We start from the raw sequence: 12127 nt of genomic DNA on the forward strand, positions 1-12127 counted from the left end.
CTCTTGAATTTTGCAAACTCTATTTGCAATGAATACCCCCATCGATTAGGAAGCGATGACAACCAGTAAAGTACCACTTGAGAATCCGAGCAAAAGTGGAATGAATGAAACCTTACACCTAAAATACACTTAACCTTATTAAACAAAACGAGACAAAGGAAGAGCGGCGTTCAACTCAAGCCTTGGAATAGAGATTTGCTTGACAGGAACAACTCTAGATTTTGAACACAGCAAGTGGATTTCAACGTGTTCATTACTGTCAACAGATCTGATGAAAAGAGAGTACCATATGCGCTACTACTTGCATCACAAAATCCACGTAATTTGATGAAAGAATCAGAATTGTTGAACATATCTATAACGTTGGAATGGCATTTATGTAGCAAAAGTTTTGCTGTATCTCTTCCTTACGAGGAAGAGATACAGCAAATCTGCCTTTGTCATCACGAAAGGTATTTTCAACAAAATGTTTATCGCAGAAAGATTCCTTCTTAGTCTGTAAACGATTTTCTATCTCTTCAGATCTCCAAAAGGACTCTGAGGAAAGTTGTTCATTGCTGATAAAAAGTGATGCTGAATCTGAATTATTTTTCATTTTATTAGATTTAGTAGGGATTTCACCAGAGACTATGAAACCAAGATGAGTTTCTTGAAGTGTGGTATGATTAGAATTATGAGTTAATTGAACAGGCTTAAGTAGAGAAAGATAATATTGAGCTTCTAGGAGAATGTCAATTTCCCCAGTCATATTAAAATGAGGATTGGCTAGAAAAAGGTGAGAAGGAATTTCCTAGTCAGCTATGTTTACAAAATGATTGGGTAACAAACCTGTAATGGATTGCAGTATGTGACATTTCAAATTAAAATTAAAGTTTTCATACCTAGAATTGATATTTAAATCAACACTTAGCTTAGATTTGATAACAATATTACCTAATACCTGTGATTGGCATTAAAACAAGTTTGGTTTGAGGTCCAAGTTTAGCAGCAAACCTTTCAGTACAAAATGAAATCATCGAAGCGGAATCAAGCAAGACCCTGGCTTGGATGAAATTACCCTTTTTGTCTTTAACGTTAACTATTGCTGTTGCAAATAGAACAGACTTGTTAGGTTCTGATTTTACAATATGTACTATTGTACAATATGAACTATTAGCCGAAGGAGCTTGGTTTAGCTTAGATAATTGCTGACTCTTGCAGCGTTTATCTAAATGAATTAGCCTATGATGGTTTCGTGAGGATTTTTTACATTTACGATTGCTTTGACATCTTTTTACAATATGCTGTTTATGTTTACTTAAACAATTAAGACATAATTTTTTTGAAATACAAAGTTTTTCCTTTCATTAACAAACTTAAAAATTTATCACATCGATACAATGGATGGTTGCTAGTTTTACATAATGCACACATAGAATTATTTACATAAAATACATTTTTACTGGAATTAGGTTATGAATAATCATATTTTTTGCCACTAAAACCTACATTAGGAGGCTGTACCTTATCATTAATTGAATCGTGTCAGTGGATTCAAGTAGTTTACGCCTACAAGAAAGAAATGAGTTGTTCTAACCTTGGAAATTCATTATTTTCCAATGTTTTTCCTGTCTCTTAAAGTATTTAAATTTAAATTTTGAGTAATTAATTGTATTATAATAAATTCTAAATAATCAATATTTAGATTCTTCAATGCATTAATATTTGAATTAATTTGATCAATGAAATTAGTTAAATTTTCCTTTTTTAATGGTTTTAGAGTAATAATTTCCATAGCATGTTTAGCTGCTATTAGTCGTTTGTTATAACGAGACTTAAGTCAGTTTATAGCAGTTTCATAATTTTCAGATGTTACTGATAAATTTTTTATTACATCTAAAGCATTACCTCTTAAGAAATTTGTAAGGTAGTGAAATCTTTCAACATCGGAAAATTCTTTGAGGTTATGGACTAAACTATTAAAAAGATCAAAAAATTTATGCCATGCTATCACTGTGAAAGAGCCCAATTTGTATAGGTTTTAATGTAATTTGATTGGGTTTGTCAATTATTTTATTTGACTCAATTGTGTCTGAAATTTTAAAAAGATTTTCTAGTTTTTTATGTTTTAATTTAAATTTATCAAAAATATTATCATATATATATATATATATATACCTATCCTCTAAATCTGTATCTGTTGCATCTTTATGCAATTCTATTTCAGATTGAACTTCAAAAAAAGGTTTTCGAATTTTAATAGTTGATTGAATTTTATAGTGAAAGAGTCATAATCATCTGATTTGGAATTAAATTATTAATGAATATTTTTAATTTTGCTTTGCATTTTTTCATAATACCTTGTTTCTTAATTAAATCATTAAATTCCATTTTTACTGGAATTACAGTATTAACAGAGATAATATTAAATTTATAAGAAATTAAATTATTATAAAACAATACTAGTTAAAGTAGATAAGGTTAAATACAAAGTAATATTATTAGATTATTGTCTATGACTAAAGTTGAATGAACAAGATAGCTTGAATGTACATTCGATATGATTTTGTCAGCTGGCATCGGCCTATCTTCAGGTTGACGAACAATACGAAACTTGAAGTGCGAGTGTGAGCATGCGTATGCCATACAGTTCTAACAAAGCTTACTAAAACCGGTATTGAAGTCTACAACATTTACCTGCAATCGTAATGGTCTTGCACATAACTGCATGTTACAACCCATTCGAATATATTTCAAATATATTATTTTAATATTTTAGCTATATTTTAAATACACTGTTTTATGAGATGAGTGTTCACACAGTTTTTCTGAAACATGAAATAATTATATTTAACACTGCTTTTATGTTATATACATAATTATTATTTACAAAAGTTAAACATACGAATAAAAACTGAAGTCAAAGAAGGCTGGTAGAATTTAGAGCTAGTGTGGACTGTATTTTTGTTGAGGTGGTAGATGATGAAATGAAGCAATGCTATGTTCTTGAATTGTTATATTTAATTTCTTGTCGCCGTTAACATTTAGATTGAATTACAATAGTTACATTAAACTTAAGAATGCATACACCTTAGTCATAATTGAACTTGAACTTTATCGAGAAACTATGAGTCCTCTTGGACTGAAATGAAAACACGACCGCATTGTGTGGGATTCTTACGTAGAATATAACTAACACTAATTGTCCATCCAGACGAAATGACAAATGCGACCGCACTGGGCGGGATTCTAACATAGAATGTTCATATTAGTTTAACTCGCCGGCCAGTACTAGTAGATGATAGAGTGCAGCACCAACCGGCTCAACATGGAATATTAGCAGAATATTGCTATTAATATTTCATTATCACTATTAGCAGAATTGTGCTGACCCCTACTAATTACAATAGAACAAAGACAACATTTGGCATATACCTAAACATTGTGCATACTGACATAGGACGTGGACTTGCACATGGTCAACACGAAAACAATTATAAGACTAGAGATCTAGGAAAAGGATAAAGTAAAATAAGTTTTTTAATCAGCACAATTGCTGTGTATAAATTCTGATCTGTGGTGGAATGGTAGCCCACTTCTGTCATTCATCTATAACATTGATTCTCAAACTTTTCTAGCTAAACTTACCATTTATTAAAAATAATAATTGCTATTGTTGTTTTTAGGATTTTGTGTCGAGATATTGAAATCTTGGATTGAGACTGTAACATGATCTTGGGTTAAGCTGAGAGTGTGTGATGCATGTTTTAGTTAAAGTAGTTTAAATACAATCATTTATTATCATAAAATATAGGTGTCCCTTTAATTTTTGTCCTAATGTAGGAGTTAGGTTTTAGTTTGAAATATCAGGAAAACATAGTTTATGCTTTTTTTTTAATTCGCCATCACCTTCCTAGACGCCCCTAATTTTCTTCTATCGCTCCCTTGAAGACCACCAGCACTCACAAGGGGGCATTATCGCCCACTTTGAGAACGAATGATCTATAAGGTCATGGTTTAAATCAATCAGGCTTATAAAAATTTTATTTTACCTGTACAGTTCTACACTGGCTAAAACGAGTGTTTATTCTCTTTTTGACTGTGTAGTAAATTTTACTAGTTGCTGTTAAGCAACTAGTAAAATTCGTAATAATGGTTTAATATTTTGATTGATAATTTTCTTGTAAATTATAATGCAAGTATATGTATAATTTCATATGTTTAAAAATTAATTTGGTAGCTGTTTTAAAATATTCTATATAAAGATTATTAAGATAAACAATTATTTCTAGTTACTTCATCAAAAACTAAAATTATTTGAAAGGTTCAAAATAACTCCAAAGCTATTTTAACAATTGTCTTTATGTAGTTGTAATTTTAAAAGGTTAACAATATTAAAACCTATAAATTAAATTCCCAGTATTTTAACTTAACACAAACTACAAATTCACATTATTTTATTTAATTGCTCAGTAAAATACTGGTTGCCCAGTTAAAAAACTAGTTGCATTTAGTTTAAAAAACTAAATGCTCAGTAAACTCGAAAAATGCTCAATAAATGCTAAATGTTTGGTCATTTTGCTACATTTAATTAAAAAATTTTTTAGCAAAAAAATATGAATATTTAATACTCAGCTTAGTTCATCTTAGGACAGGGGTTAGGTTTAGGTTGCATCGCAGTTATCCTCAATACTTTACCCGACTGCATCTATATATTTCACTTAAATTCCCTTCAGTATCTGTATACTTTTTAAAGCTCTGTATAATCTTTTTAGGTTCTTTTTTGGGATCTGACAGCCACTTTTTTCAATTTCTTTAAGGTACTTTAAATTTTTTTAAAGTTATAAATATAATCTAATCAAACTTAACCTACACTTGCTAACCATCACTCGCTAGTCAAGGTTAGTGAACAAAGCAAGTAGGTTAAGTTAGATTATATTTATAATTTATTTTCTGTGAATTTATCATTTTACCTGTAATTAAGCATTCAAAAACAAGCTATTTTACAAGAATTAAGTTGAAATTTTTTTTAAAAATTGGCTGCTGGATTCCATTACCTCTATTTTTAAAACTTTTAGCGCTGAAGCCTTGGCCAGGTAATTATTTACATTTTTCCATAATTTGTCTCCCGCCTTTTATATCTAGTAATTTCTTCATAGTCACTTTTCCTTCCATCAGATATTTCATTCAGTATGGTTTTAAGTAATCATTGTTAGTATATAAAAAATATTTTTGATGCTGAGGTTTGCGAGAGGAAACAGCTGTAGATGCATACAGTTTTGTGACCAGAGTTGCCAACCATTTGGAACAAAAATTGCTTTTTTACAAATAACATCTTATTTAAAAATATTTTTCTTTTTTACTTACTAAAAGAATGAAATTTTTTACTTGGCCCATTCAGTTTAATAGTATGCACTGTTTATTTAACAATTTGAATATTTTTGTGAAAATTTTTAAAAAAATACTGTACAACTTACAAATAAAATACTGAGCATTTAATGTTTTTTACTGACCAGGGTATTAAAATACTGAACAGTTATGTTTTTTAAAATACTCTCACTCATGATTATTTAACATCTTTTGGTATAAATAAATGTAAATTATTTTTTTAATAGCCTGTTATAATAGAAAAAAAGATTTGAAATATTCTCAGTAAATAATAACAGCATTTCTAAATATTCTTTTATAAAATGATTTTTATTATTATTAGCCTTAATTTTGAAGTCATCTGTAATCGTCAGGAAGCCAGAGTTACTCATTGTTAGTCAGTATTTGATAGAAAATATTCCTAGCATATTATGGAGTTGTAGCCTCAAAACGTTGTTGAACTGGAAAACGTGACTGTTTTTAGGATTATTTCTTTTATCACCAAACAGGACAGTCTGTAATAATGTCATTTTACTGTGCCTTAGTGCTGTATGGCCTTAAACATTCATTTTATGTTAACTTCATATTTATATATAATACTTAAACTAACATATATATTTTTTTTAATTTTATTGACATAAACCACCTAGTATAGAATATACTAGGTGGTTTAAGACATACCTTAATTTTATCATGATAGTCCTTTTGCTGGTCCCGCAAAAGGACTGATTGTATAATACAATCCGTCATGATTGTATTCATTTAATTAAATGCATATTAAATAAAGATATTAAAATTGTTAAAAATTAAAGATAATAAAATAAACAACAATGCACATGGTATAATGTTAGTTGTAGTAGGGGGCATGAAATCTGAAGCTTGTAATCTAGCAGCTAATATGATGTATATCAACAATTCTATGAACATTTCTCATATCAGTGTTTTCAAAATTGAAAACTAAATCTGTTAATGATTCAGTCTCAGTAATTTTGCTATTTACTTTAAAAGTAATCTTATTTAACAAAGAAATTGTTATCCCAAATCAATGTTAAGAATAATCTAATAATTTATTTTATAATATTAATTACAATTAAAATAAAATTATCCTGAATTATCTTACTTGTAATTATTGTTTGAAAATGTTATAGATATTTCTAAATCTAAATTATGGTAATTTCTGGTCCTGTGGTTAAAAATTACAAATGATGCATATATTGACAAAATTGATAAACGCAAAGTCAACATGTCCTTTTAAATAAATAATTTTCTAAGTATGAGTTATTGTAAAAAACAAACCATTCTAATTAGCTGATTAACAGTAATGACATGCATCAATAGCAAGCATCATATACAATATTATACAAAATAAAAACAAGTATTATATTTATTCTGTTTAGATAATGCATTAAAGTTGAAAGCTTTGTGTAATAATAATGTTCAGTCATTTTTGCTAATTTGTTGAATGCGTTTTGCCAGTGTCGTGTTTTGTTTTTCTTGATTTATATTTGTATTTATTTAGTATAAATTTTTATTTAATCTGTAGTTGTAAGCAGGATGCATGAACTTCAATCCACTGTGACTTGTAAAAAATTAAGTTGGCAAGCTCAGGAGTTAATCAATAACGTGTATTAATTCATGAAAGAAAGAGAAAGTAAATTTAGAAAGTTGGGAATAGACAAGTATATTAAATTCAAAAATGTGAAGAAAGTGTAAAATATAATCGTAAGATCAAAGAGTAAGGATACATAAAAAGGAGTTATAATAAAGTTACAAGGAAATCATCAGAGGCTTCTACTTCTTTCAGTATATCAATAAAATATAAAATCAGTGAAAACCGGTAGCAGGCAGTAACAGTCTACTGGCATTAGATCAAGGTGGCCACTTTACTGGTCTGTTTTGACCAATCCAATCATTGAAAAACCACATCTGCAATCTAGGAGGAATATCTTTCAAGAGTTCCATCAGATTTATTTTGCAAAAAATGCAATTACTGCTCTCCACTGAGCCCTAGCAGTAAAAAAAAAAGGCCTATGAGATTATCATCAAGGAGATAATTAAACAAAAAAGTGTGTTGGAAGTGACTTGTAGCAGTCTAATGGGGATTTTTTTCCACCCAAGTGTGAGTTTTGATAATTTACAATGCCATTTCATGTAAAACGGGATTCATCAGTAAATAGAATATTACTTAGAAAATCAGGATGATCTTCATGTTTCCTAATTAATCATTAACAAATTTTTTCTTGTACACGTGTTGTATGGAATGAGTGTATTTATTGCTCCTGTAACATTTGCCTTGCACTTGATTGCAAAACGTGAAAGCGATGTGTTAACCTTCTGGTGCTTGAGGTGGTAGATAATTGTAACACATTCAATATTACTTCTTCAGTGCTGGCATTTCTCACAAACCTTGACCACCATCGAATTGTGGTTTAAGCATACTTGTTTCTTGACCTCTACTGTTCAAAGCCCCTAATGTTTTACTATCTGATACTCTTCAGTCTGGATAATTTTCCTGGTATTCATGCACAGCAGCAATCCACTTTTATTTATTTTACCATAAATTAACATGTTCATCAACTTTCCAAATGAAAACAAAAATGTAGTATTAGCCATTTGAATGTCTGACTGAACAGTAACAGCACACACACTGCTCAAGTGAATATTCAAATGCTAAAAACTAAACTTAATAGTTGATTAGCTGTTACTGCCATCCTATGAAAAACTAAAAAAATTTAATATTTTTTAGGATGTTTATTAAATTTATTTTTATAATTTTTAGCATTTATTTGTAAATTGTTCTATTTAAAATCTTATCACATTTCGATCCAGTTTGCATGTTTTGTTTCTAAATAAATTAAAATTTTTATATCAATTTTATTAGAATTAAATTTCCTACAGTTAATTAGAAATTTGTATTTGTTTATTGGCAAATTAACAATTATTTTATTGTAATCCTAAAAAATTGTATTTTCTGACAAAACATTTTTGAGATAGTGTCTAAGAGAGATAGAGGTCTGGAATTACTTTTATTCAATTTTTTAGATCAAAAACCATAAGGAAGCACCAAATTTACCCCTTGATTTGTACCCCAAGAATTATAGTACGGTTTAATTTCACAGAGGCAGCAGAAAGCAGAGCTAAATGTTTCATGAGCTGAAACTCGCTGAAGAACTGTTTTCTGACCTATGTTTATAACTTGTTTTCTTATTTTTGGCTATTGAATCATCTCCTGAGAGGTTTCCATGCAATTTGGAATCACCTGTATAGAAAACCTACATCTAATAATATAACAATTCATAAAAAATTAGATCAGTCTTGGTCTCATAAAATTAACACTTGCACAAATATGATCATTAGAATCAAATACACACGTAATGACAAAGAAAAGTTAAACAATGAAATAAACATCATAAAACATATAGCGGTTGAAAATTGGAATGATACTACTTTAATTAATAATATTTATAAACAACTACTATCAAAACACTGTAACAAAAGAACTATCTTGCGTACAATACATAAGACACAAAAGAGTGGAAAAAAAAATATAAATATATTTATAAATAATATATTTATATAAATATATATATTTATAAATAATATATTTATATAAATATATATATATAATGTATTTATACACTAATAATACAGAAAACTTAACTTACCATGTAATGATTATGATGCTGGATAACCAGCATCCTATATAAATAGGAAACACAAATAGATCCTTTAAAACTAGTTTTCTTGAACTTTATAGAAATTATAAAAATAATAAATAAGGTTTAAAATCTAATGTGACAGACCACTTAAACAATAAACCTATTTCTGATATTATTACAAATTTAGAAATAAATAAAGATGACATAAAATTAAATATATTGGAAAAATACTATATACAGTATATAATTAAAAAAAATTTCAATTTTTTGATAAACCATCAGACAGTGTTTGAGGGAGATATTATAAAAACTGCAACAGATAAAAACTCTTGTTTAAATTAATACGCAGTTATCATTAACTGAATACACAGGATACTGTGAAAACCAGTTATTGGAAATAAATATGGTAAGTTTCATCTTATTAACTGTGTTTTGGTGATTTATATATATATATGGATGTATATATTTACCATATGTATTAAAATATACACTAATCTATACTGTTATTAAGTATTAAGAGCTTTTACAAGTAGAATTCTTTTGTATTATTTATGTCCAATATTAAATTTTTCAGTTGAACTTATTTAATGAAAACACTTGTTATTATTGAATTTCATTACCTTTTTTGAACTTTTAGCTTTTTAAAAATATTGTAACTTCAATAATGTTCTTTTACCTTTTAAAAGAAGTTATTAATCAATTTTGGTTGTGAAACTCTGGTTTCCGATGGCATGGTTTGTAGAGTTTTTTCTTGGGTTTGATGTCATCACAAAGCTTGAAGCTTGTGCATGGGATATGGAAATGAAATCTTTATAGCATATGAAAAATGGCCTGACTGGGATTCAAACCTGGAACTAAAGGCTGAGATGCTACCACTCCCCATAAAGATATTTACTTGTTTAAAATTTCCTTTGCTTTATTGCTCAGTTTTACTTCTAAATTATATCCATTAACATATATCATATTCCTTTTTTTTTGGTATATTTTATTTTTTAAACTTTTTAATTGATTTTTTATTATTTTTTTTCAGGTATTTGCAGAGAAAGTTGATTTTTCACGACATACGTTGCTGGTATCAGAATTAGTGAAGGGTAATAGTGCTAGCAGTTTGAGTTCATGCTGTTTATTGTTACGTCGTGCTCGTCATATACGTAGCTTGTAAGAAATGCTGAAATTGATTCTTCAATAATTTATTGTAATTTTCTTATTTTCTTCCAAATTTTTATTATATTTAAATATGGCAAAACATCAGTTGTCAGATTGAATTGAGATAGTCCATTAAATGGACGTTTTAGATAGGAAAGGCTTTGCATAAAATTTATTGGAATTAAAAAGTAAATCCATAAATTTTTTAAAAAAATAATTATTTTGTAATGTAATTTTAATTAAAAAAGCAGAACATTTTGTATTGTATTTCTTTTTTAAACCAGTAAAGGTTTTTGCTAATAAGTGATGAGTAGTAAACAGTTTGTTTAGATTCTTTATTTTTTTGAGGCCATTGCTTGCTCTCATGAATTTTTATTCTAATTACTAAAACAATGCACTTTCCATGCCAAAATTGTAATAATATTGCTTATTTTTTATATTTTTACCAGAGCCTAAGTGTATGTGTTCACTTTTCTCATGTAATGAGAAGCCATTAATTAGATAGTTTTTGTTTTCAGAAAGTATCAGCTTTGTTAGTACGAGCAATTCATGTGTAGTAATTTTAGTAACAGATCTAATTTTTTTTTTTATCCTGGTGCTACCTTGGAACTTTTGAAGTACATCTTCCTGTTCATTTCAGGTTTCATAGCGAGATAAATAATATTTTATATCAAGTTAAAGAAACATATTACTGTAGTAATCGTTATGTAAGATTATGTATATTAGACTGTGTTTTAAAATTTATCAAAGAATCTGCAGTAATATTTAATATTTTTTGTATTTTTATTTCCAAGATTTGACATTTTATTTTTCAATTTTTTAAAATATTCAAAATTAATATTTCATTTAATTAGGTTATTTTTTTAATAACAGAATAAAATAATATAAGGTTAAAATTGGTAATTAAGAAATAACAAATATTTTTAACGTTAAAATAGCTGGCACTTTGTTTTAGGAAACTTTTAACTAAGTTGTGTGGTAAGGGTTTAAAAGTCCAGTTACTCCGGTCATGAAAATTTCATCATCGGTGATCAGCTACTATTATAGCATTACAATGCTGAGATTCGGGTTCAAGTTTAGTTAAAAGTTACTATTATTTTTAATTGAATTCAAGCACTGATTTTATCAGAGTGCTTTGAATATTGTGGTTCAGTTAGTAGCACTGTCTCAGGAATTGTCTGCTTGAATGTGGACAAACTAGTTTTAGTCTGTAATCTGGGCTTGTGAACCATCATAAACAATACAAATCAAAATTAATAAAAGTAAAAGAGAAAACAATTTTTTGTGTAACTGTTATTGTTAACATTACAACTACTTATGACATCTATATGTAACTTTTTAAATTAATTAAAATTCCTCTGATTAATCAATGTTGTCAATGGAAGTAGTAAATATTCTGTAAGTTCAGTACAATTTGGTTCATTGAACCAAAAAAGAAGAAGAAAATCTTTCTGAAGTATGTGCAATTTGAGATAATAGCCAAGTATTTATAAATTTATATTTTTTAGCTTTTTTTTTTTTTTTTTTTTTTTTTTTTTTTTTTTTTTTTTTTTTTTTTTAGTATTATATATTATACTTTTTGATTAATAAGTAAGTTATAATATATTTAAGAAAGCACACATTGCAGCATTACCATTTCACATTTAGGATAAAAAAAAATTTAATATTTTTACATTTTTGCACATGAATGAAAGTATTCGTACAGAAATTGTTTAATTTTTATTTAGATTTTACAATTATTTTATGGCATTCCTTTGTTAAAACTTTTTGTTATAGTTTTTCCAATCATTTATTTTTTTATGACATTCCTTTATTTGAGTCTCTTATTTTATTTTATTTTATTTATTTTTTATTTTTATATTTATGGATTGAAAGTTTAAAAAACTGTAGAAAATATTTTTCTATAAATATTATTATGTTTATAATTTTTGTTTTGTTAAGGCATCAGCTTCTTAGGGCCATTTGCCACAGAAATC

General features: G+C 27.6%; 1 protein-coding gene across 1 annotated transcript in view; it reads left to right on the plus strand.

Moving 5' to 3' along the window:
• The window catches only part of LOC142328760 (N(G),N(G)-dimethylarginine dimethylaminohydrolase 1), a 78456-nt gene extending 68003 nt beyond the window's left edge, over window positions 1–10453 (plus strand). Inside the window, exon 6 of the mRNA XM_075372781.1 lies at window positions 10036–10453. Within this exon, the coding sequence (XP_075228896.1) occupies window positions 10036–10167 (132 nt within the window). The 3' untranslated portion in view covers window positions 10168–10453. The remainder of the gene's footprint in view (window positions 1–10035) is intronic.
• Window positions 10454–12127: the final 1674 nt, after the last annotated feature.

Source organism: Lycorma delicatula, chromosome 8 (assembly GCF_047948215.1).
Source record: "Lycorma delicatula isolate Av1 chromosome 8, ASM4794821v1, whole genome shotgun sequence".
Lineage (NCBI taxonomy): Eukaryota > Metazoa > Arthropoda > Insecta > Hemiptera > Fulgoridae > Lycorma > Lycorma delicatula.